The sequence below is a fragment of the Lepeophtheirus salmonis genome, chromosome 5, assembly GCF_016086655.4.
Source record: "Lepeophtheirus salmonis chromosome 5, UVic_Lsal_1.4, whole genome shotgun sequence".
NCBI lineage: Eukaryota > Metazoa > Arthropoda > Copepoda > Siphonostomatoida > Caligidae > Lepeophtheirus > Lepeophtheirus salmonis.
The window spans coordinates 26,631,330-26,651,787 of record NC_052135.2 but is presented as its reverse complement, the minus strand read 5'-3'; the positions used below and the strand labels follow the sequence as shown (position 1 = coordinate 26,651,787).

Below are 20,458 nucleotides of genomic sequence, written 5' to 3'. Positions count from 1 at the left end.
ATAATTTTTTTCCGTAAAGTAACTGACTGACTGTTTTTGCTGATTGTAGTTTAAAATAAAGTATTTACCCCAAATAACATCTCTAAAATTAGATTTGAAATTTTTTTTAACACGTGGATTTGGCACTTCTTTGATGACGCAACATTGGAAGATCATTAGTAAGAAATTTGGATTTTGTAAGTTTAATTACAATTATGAAGAATTTGAGGCAAAAAATGACAAATCGCTCAAATTGACGATTAAAAAAACTTATGTATCAAATAGGATACGTCTGACGTTAGTTCTTTAGAATTAATTAAGATTACAATTTATATATATATAAATATATAAAAGAACATTTTGGAATTCTTCAAAATATTTAACCGTGTAGTTGATCTTTTTTCTTTTTTTTTTTGGCCACAATATTCCACTTAAGCCTTCAAAAACCTACACATTGAAACTATAAATCAAAGTAAATATTTCTTCATTAGAGATTTTTAATCAAAAAAGTATCTATGGAACCATAATTAGGGCAACAAAATACATACCAAAATGGAATTATTTTAATTTTTTTTTTGTCAAAGTTGCACAGTGTTTTTTTTTATATTTTATTTGCAAGTTTGGTTTACTAATTATGCATATGGATAGGGATATTGACAAAATTACAAAAATAGGGTAATATTAATTTTTTATGATATTATCAAAATAAAATAATCTGATGATGACATTAACGGTTGGCAAAAAAAAAAAAATTGAAAAGGTTAGCTATTTTTTCATTATCTATTTTTAAGTCAAAGTTGAGAACGGATAAAACCGCCTGACGCGATGGTTTGTAAATCTTAATAATTTTCAATATATATATTATATATCAAAAGAAATCAAAAATTAACAGAGCAACTCTGAAAATTTGAAGAATGTTATAAGAGAAGATAATCCTAGCATGACATTTAATTAAACTAGCCGTGAGATAAAGAAAAAAGAAGAAAATTCCACTTCGTATAAAGCAGGAACATAAGCAGAAATTGCCCTTTTTTGGATCCCCAATTCTACTTTGAGTACAAAAAGGACTCAAATATTACTCTCAAACATATCCTCACCGTTATTCCCCAACATTCACGAGCACTCACACTCGTGATTAAATTTTATAAAGATATGTTCTCTCCTCAAAAAGGAAAAATAATTATAACAGTTTTAGAAAAAGGAATGTTCATGTTACCAACAACAACCAAAATCAAACGCTCAAAAACTCTTAAGCTTTTCAAATCAGAAGCACTTTTTAGAGAACGATTACCAAACTTTTCATAATTTTTTTTTAAATTTACGTTAATCACTATTTGGCTGATATTCAAATTTTTAATTAGACACAATATTGATTTTAATTTTGTAAAAAATGGACATTTTACTTATATACCTACTATAATATATATAGCAATACTAATAAAGAATGTATTTATATAATTTACAAAAGCATTTATATCTATTCAGTACTCCCCTAATAAATAGGTATATCATTAAAAGTTCCTTCTTTACTCAAGGTAGTGTATTCAAGCTTAGTATAATGATTTGTGATCCCCCCCCCTCTCTTTTGGCCTCACAATAAATCTTCATTTATTTCCACACTTAAATAAATACGATGACATCGTCAAAAATAAATAAATTTTGTATTTAAAGTCCAACGTATGAAAAAAGAAAAACGAAGTTGATTGTATGTATGTTTACTTAAAAGATTTTTGCTAAAATTTAAATCACTCTCAAGGTGTGTTTTAATGATGATTTTTATTATAATCATCATAAATCTAAACGGATGAAAGATTTTCCTCATTACATATCAATCAAAATAACTAAAGATTTTTTTTTCTTCAAAAGAAGATTGATAACACCCAAAATGCAAATAAATTGTTTAATTGCTGATTCAATAGGTGTTTTATGCACTGATTATGATTCAGCCATTAATTTTGTAGTATCAGATAAGGTTTAGAAGCAATTCCATTTTTGGATTAGTTTTAAAGATATTTAGATCCTTATTGAAAATCAGAAATTTAGTTTTATGCAAAGTTTTACTTCTTAAAAAACGTCCAAAAAATACTGAACGATTAACTGTTTTTTGATTGCAAGCCGTTCAAAAATTACGGTACATCGAGGTTTTTCTTTTTTTTAAGATTAACTTTTCCAGTAAGTACTTTACCAATGATGGTTTTATGTTAATCCAAAGACAGATATGTTATTCCTAGAAAATGTTCATGTTAATGCAAAAAATATAGACTTGCTCATATTTATATTGTGTATACTGAGGTTATCTATTTTATGATGAACAACCTTTAAATTCCAAACTTATAGGCTATATTTAAATTTTTCGAAGAGTTTTGAGCTGCAAGACGTTCCATTTATGAGTGAACTTGAAAAGTAAGTTGGTTTTTTGGTAAAATTTACTAAGTCCATGCCCTTTAAAAAAAAGGATATGGGATAAAATAACGCCTTTGTTTTTCGTGTATTTAAATTAGGAAAGGCATATATTTAGAGTATATAAAACGTAAAATGATTTATATTTTTATTAATTTTAATTTTGTTACAACTTTTTATAGGAGAGAGGTATCTTCTTGTTTATGAATAATTTTTATATTCTACCACATATATTGAACACAAACAAAACACAGTGGATTTTGTTGTCAGCTGATAATATGTCTGCTTTTTTATTTATTAGTGTTCTGAACGTTGATTGGTTGAGTTCGAATGAGCTTTTCTTAATTTGTGAACAGTTCCCAACAATTATTGAATAATAACTACATAGTTAGAAAGAATTGGTTAACTAACAACTAATTATGAGCCTCTTAGTCGTGTTTTTTTTTAATTGATAGGTTGGGTGATAAAATAGAAGTAACGACGTGACCAATACCAAAAAAAAGAAGACTATCATATTAAAAGTAATATAACATTTTTTAAAAGATTAATTTTTCCAAAAACATAAAACTTTGCTTACCCATAAATATAAGAAATTTCATCTGTGATTAGATACTTTATTTTACTACATGAATACATAATTCTGGGTTATTAGCAATATATAGACGATGAAGTAAAATTATTTCAATGTCTATGTACATAATATGTATAGTAAAATTGAAGAGGAAAACCTATCAAATGAAAATGGAAAACTCCCATCATGAAATAAGTTTATATATACTTATCAAAACAAATGATACTAAACATTGAAACATAACATAGGCTCATATTTATTTAAAATAAGAGTGTTGAACAAAATTTTAGTAATTATATAGATATGAGATTCGTGTACTTTTTTGGATCGTTATTAGAATATGCCAAAAAATATACACATTTATGTGTGTATATATATAAATACACTTAGAAGACCAATAGATGTAGGGGTTTACACTCAAATAGATGTACATATGTGTATAGGTACGAACATATACCATTGTATATAGCAATAATAATTTCACGATTGTTACATTAAAGAGGGCGTTGATTTTTTGTTATACAAATTGGATATGAAAATGAGAAAAGAGCCTTCAAAATAAAAAATACAACAATCTTTTTGGTCAATACGATTATTTTGAAAAATCATAAATACCCAGATAATTTATATTTTTATGATGAACATATTTATCGTAAATGAGGAGTAATATAGTCATGTACATAGTAAGTACATATTGAAATGAAATTCAAGCATTTTTTGAGAGGTACCTATAATTATACATATGTAGGTATATAATCCAGCAAAATTTGTAGCATGATTACATATAAGAATATTTGCTTTTTTTTATAGAGTGATGAAAGAACAAAAAAAAATATGTATTTAGAAAAATAAAGATGTTAACAAAAGTCAATTACGAGGCGTTCATGACTTTTTGGAATGTGCACAAAAATGTTGAAATATGGATATAACTATTACCAGTTGAGATTTTGAGAAAATTGACACTTAGCAAGGAAGTTTGAAACAAAGAGCTGTATATATGTGATGCTTCCACATATAATTTTGAACAAAAATTAAGAAATATAGTCTATTGTAGGCATTATATTCAAATTTGTAGGATGAGTTAAGGTACCTAAATTCTTTAGCTATAGTTTAGAACCTTCATTTAATTTAAGAGACTTATAATGTGACTTATATGGTTTTTCAAATTATTTTATTATGACGATCGATTTTTACTACTTGAACTCCAATTAGCAGCATACCCGAAGTTACCCTTCGGGTATGCTGCAAAATGCTAAAAATGGATAATAATTTGCTAATGAATTAAAATTTATACTCCAATCAATTTTGAATAAATATAATTCTACTGTACGTTTGTGTTGAAGGGGCACTTAGATATTTTTGCGTCAAGCTTTGACTAAAATTACATAAGATATTGTTTGAACTGTTAACGAAGTGATACGAGTTAGAATTTGTGTTACTACGTAGAAGGTACTATGATGTCTCATTTCCCTGGAAATTGTCCTTTATAGAGATAAACGGAAAGCAATTTCTAAGTTACGGAATCCCTGAAGTTCCGTGATTATAAAATAAATTATTTGCAAATACTGTGAAATTATAAAGGGAGCGGGGATCAAATTGTCGCCCAAAAATTTTTCTACAAAAAAAAACACAAAATATACATTTTTTAACTTTTTTATTGAAAATTAAAACTATGACAAGCATATAGGTATAGAGTAGCCATTCATTCGATATAATCACCGTTGGCATCAATAACAGCCTCAATACGGCTTCTGAACCAGCCGCAGGCTCTTCTGACCATCTCATTGTCCATGTTGCCGAATACCTCCTTTAAAGAGTCCATCAGGCTGGCATTGGTGCTATGGGGATGTCTGTTGGTATGTCTCTCCACATAGTCCCAGACAAAATAGTCCAAAGGATTAAGGTTGGGAGAGTTAGGAGGCCACAAATCCTTGGTTAAGACGTCATAAAAGTTCTCGGTTAACCACTGCATAGAGATTTTGGACACATGGCAGGGTACTGAGTCCTGTTACCACACCCAAGGCCTGTCTCCGGCCTTCATGGACCTGGTAAGGTCATCCTCAACCATCTTCTTCACCTTGTCAACAAAGTCGGTGTCCCTGACCTTCCTGCCGGCGCCCTCCTCCTTGGGTTCCCTCTTTATGGTAACATCAACATCCCAGGTGTCCTCTACCTTCTTACGGATACGCTGAACAGTCCGTAAATTCATTCCTAAGGTTAAAGCAATCGTTGAATTGGAGATTTCACCTCCGTTATTAACCAATGCCATGACTACGGCGGACCTCGAAAGCTCCTCTTTCCACTTATAGCTCTTTATCTCCTCATATGATACTAACTGAACTACGTATTGTCAGCTGACAAGAATAGCTTTCCTATTTGTTAACCGGTTTTTTATTTGATAATGTCGTCTTCAAGTTATTAAGGTTTAAAGTAGGCGACAATTTGATCCCCGCTCCCTGTATACTTAATACTTAAATATTTAACGGCGAAAACATTAATTTTAAATTATTCTTACCCGTACATTCGTGAAAGATCCAAAATTAATCCATTTGTCCTACATTAGAAGGTGAAATTATAATTAAATATTCATTTGTTAGGTGATTGTTGATTGGGTAACATTTTTTTGTCTATGTTCATAAAACATTATTTGTAGAGAATAAATAGTTAAAAACATTATATTAAAAGTGTGTTCTTCTTTTTAGTTAATGAATTACATTAAGAAAGCTTACACTATTAAAAAATTGTAAGCTTGATTTCCCGTGAATATATCATTGATGAAAAATCCTGATATATGCATAGAAAATAAAGCACTTAGATTTTGGGGAAAAACCTACTAAGTATATTAACTCATCATTTTAGTCTAACAAACCATTTCGAACACAAAGTAAATAAAGTAGATATTATCAAATTCAAATTAAATTTAATAGTATCTAATTTAATATGAAATAATGAGCTGTGTAGAAACCATACAATCTGTTTACACTCAAAAAATGTATCATCTTCGTGACTACACACAACATTAACACGTAAACGCATATATCTAATTTTTTCAAGTCATTTATTATAAATAAATAATATTTAGACTATTTCATATTAAATAGGTTAAATAGTGATTTTAAATAACTAAAAGTTATTTCTTGGATTCGTACTTTTATTTATAAATATTTTAAAAGTAACTTCAAATATATAACTAATGTCACAAATTATTTATATTAACTAACAGATTAGTATAAATTAACATTAATTATTGATCTAAGTCCTTCTAAACCGGCATTTATGTATATGTTTTAGTTTTTCTCCACAATACACTATACGGTACTATACACAAGTTTCTATAAGACCATTTTTTTACAAAATATTTTTAAAAATATCAAAAGTTCTACAGAGATCTATTGTTTCATGAACTTCAAAAGTTAAAAATAAAATTACGTTATACCTGGTGAAAAACGAATATACTGACCATGATAAAGTTTCATTTTTAAAAACTGCATTAGGACTTAATATATATTTAGTAATATATTTACAAATCCCTGGGATACCAAATTTATACTGATACTATACCAAAATTAAGGTAATAAAAAATTGATCCTCAATCAATTGGAAATAAATAAGTAAATATAACTTGCTTAAAGTTTTTAAGCCAAATTTAGGAATATGCTCTTTGTTAAAAATAACTATTATAAATAAGTCTAGTTTTCTTCAAAGAAAAATTAGTATTTATTTTTACCATATTTGGGAATCCAAATGAGAATTGACAACTTATTTTTCTCTAATACTCACTAAATATAATAGAATTAATCCACTTTTAAAAGATACTACACAGAATATGCATAAATTAGTAGAAAATTACTCAGGGTATGATAACTTCTGTTGTAAGTGTATATACAAGGTTGGGCAGCAAAAAGTGGATTAGAGAGATCAATGTAAAAATACATCAATAATTCCATATTTTCAATAATAAGCAAAAAAATAATGTTCACAAAACTTGTTGCAAGGTTATTGCAATACTTTTTTCACCGAATATGGCTACCTTCATTATCAATCACAGCCTTTACTCGTCTCCGTCTCCTAAAGGTCAAGCAGGAGTTGATTACTTATTCCTTTGTCACTTGTCGCATCCAACCACTATTTAGGACTTCAGTGAGTCCACATTTGGGTGTGAGGTCCAGTTGGTTTTCTGCTCCAAGGTGCCCCATATGGAAAAGTCAAGTGGGTTCAAATCTTGTGAGGAGGGGGCCATATCTCTTTGGACCATAAACGAGCCATGTTATCTGTGCATAACTTTTGGCACTTGGCGGATCTGGAGATGAGTGCCGTCGTGAGTACACACGTCCTTACCCTCCGGGTGGTTAGTCTTCAGCTATGGCTAGATGGTGTACCTTAAGTACCTAATAGTAGGCCTCCTGCCCGATTTTCTGTCCATCCTTAAAAAAACAAGGAGGCAACTTCTTTCCATTGGAGTCCACAACGCCGAGGACTATTGTTTGGGCCTTGCATTTGGTTTGATTTGACCTCTTCTTTGTTTCTGCAAGCCAGCGGTCGTTTCGGTGGTTGTAGAATTGATCAACGGTGAAATTTTTCCCTTTTTTTTTCACAATTTACCCATTTGTCTTGATCCATGAGATGATTTTTTTGCCCCTCTTGAGCCTCCTGGCGTTTATGCCCTCTGTCAGAAGGTGGCGTGGAGCCCTTGTGAAATAAACTAGCCCAAGTTATGGCTTATATCCCTCCTGATGGTCCTAGGAGCCACAGAGAAGTAGTTGAAGAGGGGATTCATGGACTTAATGGATCCTCCTATATATTCTTCTGCAAACTTAACAAGAACTTCGTATCCCTCTTTAAATTATACCCTCCACTTCCTGACATCTTGGAGAGGTATTTTCCATTTTTTTTTTCATCTTCGCCAACTTAAAAACCAGATTCCTAGAACACTAACAATGTCCTTAGTATTCAGCACCTCAACTCTAGCATCTAGGAGATCTGAGATGCGCAACCTTTTTGCTGGTTCCTCGCTCATATTGATGAAATGACTAAATGATAATTATAGTTAAATATGTAAAAAGAACGGCAGAAACAGAATATCAAGAAATAATCACTAAACCTTTTCATAGTTATGACAAAATAAACATTAATAAATAGTCCACATTTTGCTTGGCCACCCTCTACAGGTCCTAGATCCTGGACTGGTAAGATTTTTCTCAGACATAATTAACTTGGTCCTTTGAAGGAGTTTGGTCTGGACCGGTCTTATAGAAAAAATTCGGTTGGGATCGGTCCACTTTAAATTCGGTCTCAATATAATTATGTTACTACCGATTATTTTATTAAAGATTTATGAGTGACGTCTTCTTATTGTAAACATCGGTACAATGAAATAATATGAAGTTTAAAGTGTTTCATTTGTGTAAAATTTGTATAATTGAGTAGGGGAGAGGATTGATCAATAAAGTCAGGTTAAAAAAATTGATCTATAGAGGGAGGCAGACAAAGTTGATCTGCGATTTGAAAACGATTATATATCGGTTAACTATCTGAGACTAATGTCTGCACGGAGAAGGTGTATGGAAAAAATCCATTAAGACTGAACAGTGAAACAATTGGCTTAACACAAATAAATACCTAGTTTTTGTGACTTGGCATCTAATCATGTAATGAAAGAAATACCTAAAAATAAAAGTAACTACATGCAAAGTAATTTTTATATGTAAAGAATTGTAGTCACTATTTATCACGAAGAATTACGTCATTGTTTTTAACAGCAAGTGTAATAAAAAGTGTTTATTGTTATGATGCCTCTGTTATGTGTGATGTTTATGAGAGGGTTATTTAATATTCCCATTTATATTCATCATATGTATCTACACACATTGAAATCTTAACGGATACAATGCACTTTTTCAAATGATGAATATTTAATTTCTGTCACTTATTTTTATACCCATTTTGTCATAATCAAATAATTAATTAAACGGCTGGTTTTTTAATAATAAAGGAAATATTTTTTTTTTGGTTTCATGCATGTTATTTTTTGCCTTAGTTAACAAAGTGTTTTTTAGGTTTATATATCTATTTGTGTTGTTTTTGTCCGTAATTCATAAGATTCCAGGGAATGAATCATTCCTTGTTTTGCAATCACTTTGGAAAATATGACAATTTCCTTTAAATATATCCTCATGATTTGCACAAATTTTGCATTGATCAGGTTTGAAAATGTATACATATATTTTTCTATAGAATACAATTATGTATCATTAAACGCTAATTTTATTGTTATATTACATTTATATGTGGTGTGTTAACATAAAATCTATCCGGAACAAAATCCAAGCAAAAGAAAAATATCGATTTCCTTTTTACTTTATAATATTATTCATGAATACGAGAGGAATTCGACCTTTTCTTGAAGGCCAATTTCAGGAGGTTGACGGACAGGGAAGGTTTTCTGTCTGCCGTTGGAGAGTGATGTAATCTCTTTTCAAAAGTATTAAATGTTTAAGCTCTTTAGACATAAAAACAGTCCCTCTAGCTGCATGTATAGATCACAGTATTCCAAAAACAGAAAATAATTAATTCCCATATTTTATGAACTCATTTTGGTTAATTTTTAACTTTGTATTCAAACTTCTAGGATTATTTAAGAGACTCAAAAATGAGTTTTCAAATAAAATATATAAATTTCTAATCATTCTAGGTTGACCATGAATTTTTGCTTCATTAAGTAAAATTTGCTGTGCCTCCAAAAGGTCAATCAGAATAATTTGCTGATAGAAATGGCTGTAAATTTTGGGAATAATAAAAATGTAATCCACGACTGTTTTGTAAAATAAAATCATTCTAGTTTGCTTTAGTGGTGATGAGTCTCAAATATGTATATATAAAGTTTACATGAAATATAATTTGAAAATTTAAAAGAAAAACATGCTTAAATCATTTAACAAGTAATACATCCAAATATTTTTTTTTTTTTTTTTTTTGCATTCAAACAAGTCTTTATTTATTTTTTACAACTAATAGCCAATAATATCATCATTAAGTAGCAGCAATTTCAAAAATACCATATAATCTGATCAAAAAACTTATCTTTAAACATTTTATATACCTATATATGTGATTTATCGACCAGGTTATAAGCCGTTAAAAATATTTTATTTATGCTTAGATAAACATTCTTCACCTCCATCAGTCATACTATAAATTTCTGAAAGTTTTTTTTTTAGATTGTTTTTTTTTGTAAAATATTTATGAGTAACTTCAAATGATGTTGGTTTTTATAATAATTTAAATAAGTTATATACATACATTAAAAAATATACATGTAATGTATAATTTTGTACAAAATAGGTTATCTATGTATAAGGAATAATGAATAGTTAAAAAGCCTTTGACATTAATGGGATACAAGAAATTCATGGATGGAGAGTAGTAAAAATAATAACTACGAAATGCATTTGCTCAATTTCCACTCACATTAAATAAATTACAGAGTAATACACAAAGTACCGATAAAATATATTTAGGTATATGCTTATTGAAATATCCATTGTTCTATAAAGGAATAGGTTATATACCTTGAAACAACTTCATAGGACCAATATTTTCTTAATTCACTTCATAAAGTTTGAAAAATTTATAGTGTCTTTACGTGAAAAATTATAATTGAGGAGTAACTTTATATAACTTTTTTTTGTTTTTAAATCTAATTTTGCAGATTAACAGACTACAGGAAAAACACTGTTGATGTGTAGGTACATAGTAGTGTTGATACTCGGTCTGAGACCAAATATTTTTCTTCGGTTTCGTCTAAACCTATGAATGTTTTGATGCACAAACGCAACATACCAAAAAACACCTTTTCATATAACATTAAACAAAAATGTGTCAAATTGCTATTTCTCTGCATCTGAAACAACCCAGTTGGTGATTTTTATTTGATATTAGTATGATTTTGAACAAGCAAACACATTGTAGGTAATTATTCATTAGCAATTAGAAAAAGCCATACCAAAAAGTAACTTTTGTAGACTGATTTGGAGAGATATTGACCGAAAATTAATCGTTTTTACATCCTGGATAAACTTTTTTTGGTCTTAATCTAATAACTGATTTTCTAACGTATCCTTGTTTATGAGTTCTAGACAAAACATTATATTTTTGTAAAACTGATCCAGACCTAGACTTACCTTTGATAAAGGACAGATTGAGTTCGTTCCTTTAAGAATCATAACGGTCAATACTACCCCAATACTAGTACACATTATTATAATTATGAAATCAAACTTTATAATTTTTTTAATAATATTTTTGATACATTTAGAATAGAAATAATACAAAAATTGTTGTAGGCCTTAACGCATGAATGAACAACCTAAAATATACTTCCTTTTAAGTTAGAAGCTATTTTTTATATGAAGTGAAAACACATATATCTACTACAGATTTTTTTTTTTACTCTACGGGATGTTTCTGCAATCTCCTAGTACATGAAAGTAGATCACTTTTTGCTATATTGTTTCATCATTATTAAAATAAAGAACAATGAAGATCTTGATCAAAATTGATTCTTTCTTTTTTTCTTGATAAATGAATTTAAGAAGGAGTCTGGTTTTCTAGGGTCTTATTAAAATTTACTCAAGGACATTAATTTTGTATATTACAGTTAACTTTAATATTTATTTGTTCAATTTTGCATTTTCTTAACTTATATTTAGTCTTTGTAATTAATCCTTAAATTAATTGATCAAATTCAAAATTAAGCTTTAATTTGTACTAAATTAATACAAATACAATGATAATCTGTTTTACCTTAAAGATTTTGTTTATTTTAGAAAATATCAAAACACGTATGTGTGCATACGTCTTGTTTTTATATAAATACCCTCTTAAAAAGTATACTGCAAAATACCGGTTTGAAGTAATAAGATATTTAAAAATATTTTATTGGTTTATAGTTAAAAAAAGAGAGAGAAAAATTAATAGCTCAGAAATAGACATGGAATTAAATATTTAAAAAAATGATTTTTTTTACACAAAATGGTTAGTGCTATTTTTAAGCAGATTTTGTTTATTTGTTTGATTGTCTCAAGATGACTCATTTTTAACAACGAGTGTGTGTGTAGCAGTATCTCAGCGCCTTATATTAAAAAAGATAAGGAAAGAGAGGTTGCGTGTTTTGTGAAAATCTGTATTCCTTTCCCAGTAGTCGGTACGATACATTAAATTAAAAGTTCTAGCAATAGTGAGTCATAGACTATGAGTGGTTGCGTGTTTTGTCAAAATCCGCCTGTCTTGCCCAGTAGTCAATACAATACATCAAATTAAAAATTCTAGCAAGCCCGATTACATGATGGTCTAACCTTGTATATCTGTTAACCTTGGGGAGTACATATAGTTCGGGTTGTAAATCCTAAGCATTTTTTAGTGTTTAAGTTTCATTGTTATTGGCAACCGGAAAAGTCATTTATACTTTCTCAAGCTGCTATGATTATTATTTCATTCTAAAGGAGATAACATTTTAGAATTGAGTTATTTCGTTAGAGTGTAACGATAAAAAAACATAGAACTGATAATTTGTTGGGGAGTTATCTCTGTATCTAGAAATGTGAATATCATTGTTATCCTTCTCGATTTTTAAAATTATTAGATATCAGCGAACAAGGAGTACTATAGATAATAATAGTGACATCAGCAGATATGTTGTCTCTCAATGTTACCATATTTTTGTGTCATAATCTTTGACAAGTTGTTATTGCTGTACAGAGTACAATGATTAACTTGTATAGCAGAGTGTAAAAGTTACAATGTAAATATGTCTCATAACCCCTTATTCAATTACAGCAATGTTCATTCTAATTAACAACTATACAATGATCTATTAAAATTATACATTTAGAAGTACTATAACTGTGGGTATTTGAACTTTATAATATGCCATATCTAATTATTAATTGGTCATTTTAGATGTTAAAAAAAAAGTCATGAAATATATCATTAATTTGTGGACTATCCATGAAAAATTTACTAATTCGTCATCTGCATCACAATCATATAGTCCAAATTCTTCATTAAAAATATTAACTCCATTTTTGAGTTGCAATTTGTACAATTCGATTATACGAGACACATTTGTACATGAGATGGTACTAAAACAGTATGTATTTAAATGTAACCAATTACAATAATGGCAATTTGACAAATACATATAACCAATTTTAAGGAGTTAATAATATAAACTAACTAAAAAATATATATTCAAAGTAAAAACCCCATTATACCTATAATTTAGCATTCTTGATAACCCATATGTATATATATATAATATCCTACAACTTCCCTATTCATTAAAGTGGTGAACTAACTATTCCTTCCGGAAAATTGCAGCATATCATAATTTATTAAAGAGTTAACCTAAATAGTTATCATTTTCTATGCTAATATTTTTTTATGGACTTCTTCAGGGCAACTCATTAATTTACTACATATATACTCAGGTAGGCAGTAGTGTTGAGACTCAGTCCGGTCTTAAGTGATTTTTTAGACCGATCAGAACCGATATTTTATTGAAACATTATCTTTACAAAAACCTCATTTTTTCACATGGAATTGAATCAAGATTGACTTTCTGTATTTCCAATTTTACTACATGACCGGTTCAGATCGAAGAATGACTGAATTAATTAAATTTATTTAGGTATCAAACGGTCTTAGGATCTATAGACTGAAACTTAATCCTCTATAATAGACACATAAATGTAACATGTTTTATTTAATGTTCAGAGTCCAAAATTAGTCTTCTCCGGATTGATATCATATTTTTTATTGCTCAAGGACAGTTATAAAACTTAAATGGACTAAATTCATGAATGATTTTTATAGTCAAAGAGAAATTTGTGCCATGCAAAAAATAATAATTTTGTAGTATTATACATAGGACTACAAAAAAGCAAAAATTTCTTATTCTTGATTCTAGTTTAAATCAATTAATGATAACTTGTTTCTTACCATAAAAAAATTGCAAATATATTTTACCATAAAAATAAATAAAAAACGAGGTAAGAATATAAATTCATAACAAGAATTGAATAAACTCTTTAAACCATAAAAAAAGTACATATATATATGTTGTATATATTTTTAACTATTCTGTTAAAATATTATTATTATGTACTGACTACATATTATAATAAGAGAATGAAGAAGGAATTTTTTTGTTATTATTTTTGTTATGTTTGTAGGTATGTAGTAGTTTAGGTCTTATATTAACGTCCAGCATTATATGAAATATCCCTTTTATAAGCTTATGAAAATAATGAGCACTTCATTCGACTATTAGAAGTGTCTATAGGCGAGTATGTTCATATGTAGGTATTATCTTAATCACGGAAATATACGTACCGTATATGTGAACGTACATGATATTTATGTACGTTAGGGTGAGGCTGGTACACAACAAAATTCTTCAATTTTGACGGATAACAGATTTAATAAAACATGCATATAAATTGCAAATCCTCCCTTAAAATAGTCATTTTACATATGAAGTAAAAAGAACTCATACATATACAACTACAAATGGACAACTGCCCACCCTCCTTTTACCGGCCAGCATTTCATCACCCCCCCCCCACGGAACCCTTTAACCTCTATCATCCTTATAATTGAGAATTACACCTAGTAAACGACAGACGGCCAATGTATTAAATTAATTTCATGGCTGTTAAGAGCAGTTGTATGAATAATAAATATTTGGATGTAAAGGTCTGAGAGATCACTTTCGTTAAAAAGGTACAGCCAAAATATATATAGGGACTTGAATCCTTTTTGGGGAGTGGGATTTCTTTTTTATTGTGGTAAATGCTAAGATACTGAATTAAGTCATCAACGGCTGAGGTTTAACCTCCAAGGATCAATCAAGTCCTCACTGATTCTGGTTATTTATAAAAAATGAGATAATATACGTAAAACTTTGGGTAGCTTTCAGGACAGCCTGCACTCTGCTTGTTACAGTTGCTCCCACAGAGAAGGCCTGTTCTATGGTCAAACAGATTAAAAGAGGAAGAAAAAAAATTAATAAAAAAATGTATTCCTCGTTGTATGAATTGGATTGGAGGCTTTCTACATCCCAGATGAAATAGTAATGTAGTTTAAATAAATTGTGTTCACATGTAACGACGCCAAGAGAAGTTTTATATATGACTAATATTTGCGGTAGTAAGCAAAGTTAATAATTATGTTTGTATGGCTGTTTGAAGATTGAATGTTTGGTTGCACGTTTGCTATTTATTGTGATAAGGGGTAAAATGCTGTTGTTCAGGGTGGGGGAGGGGGTTAGGAGTACTACAACCATTGTACACAGGAAATGAAATTCATAAATATTGACAGTTTTTGAAATTACCGGAAAAAAACCCCAAATTTGGATCTCATAGCTTTAGTCATCATCTCGATAGTTTTATCGGTGTTATGCTTAAGAAAAATATTAATATATATCAAGGAAATAGCACAGATGGTCTAATTTGGTCCATACACTTTAGAAAAAAAGTTTAAGTCTGTTTGGTCAAAGTTGTGTCTTCAGCCTCACCCTAATGCACACATATATAAAATGATTAAAGTCAATTCAGTGTTTTATTTTATTCTACAGACAATGAAATTTGTGCTGAAATATGTACATAATATATTTATAGGTACATGGATAACAAAATTATAGAGATTTGAATGATTTAAGGTGTTTGAGGAACATTCAAAAGATTAAAAAAATACATTTATCAAAGAGGGCAATAATTATACATATATGTATTATGAGGAAAAAAATATTTGCATTGAGGTTATTATTATTGCAGAGTTATGAAAATTCCTTTCTGTAAAACATCATTTAAAAATCAACTTTTTTACTAATAGATAAACATATTGGATAATAATATTTAAATATGTATTTTTAAAGGTCCCATAAGCTTAATAGTGTCATATCATGGGAAAACCCTGATGCTAAAATGTAATTTTTTTACAAATTATGCAAAAAAAAAAGTTTTGTTAGAGTACAGATCAGTAGTACCTACATAAGCGTTTTACCTTCATTAACCAATTTCAGTATGTCAATAAAAAAATTTAGCTTAAAAATTTAATCACCTTTTTTTTATACAAACAAAACTTTTTATTATTTTATAAATATCCATGTTGAGGACAAGTTATAATAAATACACATATGTATGTCACATAATGCCTTATTTAAAATTACAACATCAATCATTTTTATGACCAAATATTAATTGCGTCTGCCATTTTATTTTGATATATTAAAGTTACTTATTTGTTATGCATTTACAAGATATGTAACTGTGTACCCTTGGATTATAATGAGACACAAAATATCTATAAATAAGGAATTATAATTAGTAAAGTCATAAAGTACATTATTAATTCAATCTAATGGAACTTTTTATTTCCAAATTACTCCAGTCCTGATATTTTGAAGCCAAAATTGAAAGTGTTACTGTTGTGTTGGTCCTTTTTTAGCTAGTCAAGTACAGTCTAGTCTTAGGATCGGTCTTGTGGGGTGGTTTATAAGAATTTTGGCCCTTATCACGGTAATTACTAGAACTTATTGAACAAAGAAAATAAGAAATAAAGTTGAATTACGTCATCAAGGGCCGAACTTTATAAGTTTGTATTACTGATATGTAGGATTAAACTGCACTGGACCGAGACTGAAGTAAAAGAAACTGCAATAAGTCCTTATTAAGGACAAACGACACAACGCAAGGTGTCTTAGAGTAAACACAGAGAAGTAAGTAAAATCTAGTGGTTGCAACACCATTTTGCAAATTTTAAAACCATGTCTATGTACATATATTAATCAATAAAGATCATAATATTATGATACACTCATTACTAATGAATACAAATTAAAGTACATATATTGGACATAATATATCTATAGGTTTGATGAAGATATCCTTCTTTTTTAATAGTAGAAAAAGAGGAACAAAAATTCACGTATATATAAATGTCTCAATAAGAAACATATTTATGTAGCTAAACTATTGAATCATTTCTGACTGAAATATTTTGCAACATTACAAATACATATAAAGGCATTGAATTTTAGGTAGCATCACTTTATATTTGCTTGAATTTAACAAAGCTGTATGTAAAGCATTGATGTGGAGCATGATCCCATTTAAAGTGCATAAAAATATATATAATTCTAAAGTCAATTAAATGAATTGTTATTCATAATTATAACTCATGAAAAAAAACATTAATTAACCAATTTGAATAAAAAAATAGTATTCAAAATTAAACTAACTAATGATTGTATTCAAGCACGTTAGATCATTAAACCCTAATGTAAAAATTAATTGATGAGGCAAGTTCATTTTTTCATAGAATCTCTAAATGCTAAATATGAAACTTAGTTATAATAATTTGTACACTCTCAAGGTTGATAAATATTTTCGAATGGTCAAATATATTCGAGTTAAAAGTAGGAATACAATGTTGGTTATTAATTTCCTTGCAAATAATAGCTACAAATAAGACAAGCCCAGTAAATGGATTAATTCTTCTAATACTGTAAAATCTCACTGGAAGCACTGCCCTAGCCATTCACAGTCAGACAATTTGATTTTCAATTTTTTGCATTTTGATTATGGGTAGTGTGGAAAAGAAACCTTGAAGTATGAATATTTGCGGTACAAAGTTCCATCATTCTACGATTTTATCTTCAGGTGGAACATTTTGTTCAAAGTTTTTGAAAATTGATATTTTTTCCATAATTTGACTACATTTTTTGATGAACCCATATACCATATTATTATATAGAATAAAATTGCTGGATAATAATAAAGTCTACAAATAATGTTTTCCCGGAAAAAGAGAAACATTAATCTCTATTTTGATGATTGAAATCTATTTTAATTAATTTCAATGAATAGTTTAAATGCTTATACATTAAAAATTAATTTTATTAAATTTTTTCTTCAAATTCCAATTGAAAAATAGCAAAATCTAAATTTTTTATAAATATCTTCTTAATGACTTGCACCTAATAAATTTCATATACAACCGAGTTTTTATCCTCATATCTTTAATAACCTTACAAATTTGTGGCCAAGCAGGAATTCGTAATCGTCCTGCAGATATGATTAGTAATGCATTGTTTCAAGATTTTGGAGTAATTAATAATCAAAAGAATAAAAAAATCATTGGTCGCCAAAAGGTTTACTGACAAAGATGAAAATATCGTAAAAGTGATATGAACTCTAATTTACATAAAACTATAGGAGCAATCTATTTTGACAGCCTAAACGATAAAATAATAACTTCGATTGTTCTTAGTAAGACACCACAAATATTGATAATAAGAACGGATGAAGCCATAACGATTCTAAAAGAACCAGAAATCAAAATATCTGGGACATGTTACGCCTATCTCTGGAACTGCATTAAATACTGTTAAATACAAGTCAATTTAATGAAATAAACTTTTGAATTTATAGACACTTAAACTATTCATTGGAATACATTCAGCATTAAATTTATGCTATTGTTTTCCTACTTCTCTAGAATAAATAACCATTTTAGAAAAAACCTAAATAATGTTTATATGTTCTATTTGCTCATGTAAATCTTAGAGTTTTAATCACTAGATTTTTAAGGCTTAGGCATTTTAAATATGAAATGATGAAAGCAATTTCAGTTAATTTAAAGTGAAAAAAACATTTTTTTATAAATTTGTTAAAAAATGTCAAAAGAAATTAATTTTGAATTGCCCCGTTACTTACACTATGGTACATCTAAATTATATTAAAATACTCCATATGTTTTTTTATATTATCCATGAATTAGGGTATGATTACATTTAAAAAAATGAAAATGGTGGCATGAGAAAAAGTCGTTGTGAATCATATTATTTTCAAAAAAGTAGTTTGTCTTATGCCGGTGAAAAATTTAAGTGATTTTTAACTTTTATTAGAAATTAAAAAGTTGCATTTTCTATTAAAAAAAGTAATAGATAAATAAAGTTATGGATTTAATTAAAAAACACATTTCTTATAAATATGCGTTTTCCCTTGCTATGATATTTTCAACTCTGTTTTTTTATGATAATTTTAGTACATTTTTTTTATACAGCTCTAAAAAAAAATTGGTGTAATCTTATGAAATTAATTAATTCCATAGCATTTATTATCTCAAAAAACGCTACTCATATAATAATGCCTAATTGCAGATCCCAATTTTGATATTTTTAAAGCCATTAAACATGTATTTGACGAGTTAAAAATATAAGTTTGTTTTTATATTCATATATAGAAGATATCTTGGATATAATCTCAGATGATAAGAAAATAGTTTGTCTTACCTGTAATAAAAAAAGAATTAAATTAATTAGATTTTATTAATTATAATAAAAAGGATTTACGATATTTTTATTGATATTAGGCTCATTTCTGCAACAAGCATTAAAAACAGTTGTCCCTCTAGATCAAATCAGTTAGTTTGTCTCAATATGAGTATTAATTAAGCATCAAGTTAGCTTTTATCATTGGAGTGTAAGAAATTAATGATATTTTAATAACTAATGCAGATTTTTTAAAGTATCAAATATGTAACAAAGTATGACTTCTAATTAAATCAGGTGTGCCAGTTATATATTATAAATACATTGAATTGGAAGAATATCTTGGTTACTTTGATGAATACGAACAGCCAATGGTTATGAACAGAAATATATCCCTATAGTATTTTTCTTAATAAATATTTCTAACTGTTGTTGTTGCACCCCTTGATGATAATCTTAAAACTCAATTTTAGTTGAACTTAAATTTAAAATAAATAGAGCTCACTTAGAATACAAATGTAAAACAATTAATTAATTTCAAGGAGCGTGAAGAAATATTGGTATCCATTTCCCTACAGAATAATAAATAATTATTCCACTCTTAATTAATTTTGATTTATGAACTTATTGCAAAAACAAACCTAGACACACGCTTAGGAGGAATAAGAATGTACTATGACAATTTTTTAATGAACATTGATGTTAAAAGAATTAAAAACAAATACATTTGAGCACAAACATTAATTTGTATAAATTTTCCACGCTGCTATCCGTCCCATTCAATTTTAAATGCTTATTTTTCAAAAAGAAACAAGAGAGGAATAATTAAATATACATACAAATACTTGTACTTACGAAAAGTTGCAAATAATCAATACGAATACTTATGTACGACCTTACATACATACATATATGCCAAAAGGACGCTTAAAAACCTTCCTTTTTTTTCTTTAGCGAATGAAATTAATAATTTTAGTTCATTACATACTAATCTAACATTTCTCTTTATAAATTTATGAGTAGGCTGAGAATGATATTATGTATGTACCATAAGAGTATCAAATTTATGGTATAAGAGATGCCTTTCCTTCTTTTGAGATGAACTTATTCCTAAGCAAGTGGGCCATTCAAGCATGATATCTATACATTAATTAAATCTCTTTAGAATTAATGTT

General features: G+C 28.4%; 1 protein-coding gene across 4 annotated transcripts in view; it reads right to left on the bottom strand.

The window, feature by feature from the left end:
* LOC121117831 (transcription factor AP-2-epsilon) overlaps positions 1–20,458 on the bottom strand; it is a 129,225-nt gene that overhangs the window by 83,947 nt on the left and 24,820 nt on the right. For 2 of the 4 annotated variants that reach the window (XM_040712341.2, XM_040712342.2), the window contains exon 2: positions 5,466–5,504. The exons of the other annotated variants lie outside the window; for them this stretch is intronic. In XM_040712341.2, the coding sequence (XP_040568275.1) occupies positions 5,466–5,504 (39 nt within the window). The remainder of the gene's footprint in view (positions 1–5,465; positions 5,505–20,458) is intronic. 4 annotated transcript variants of the gene reach the window in all.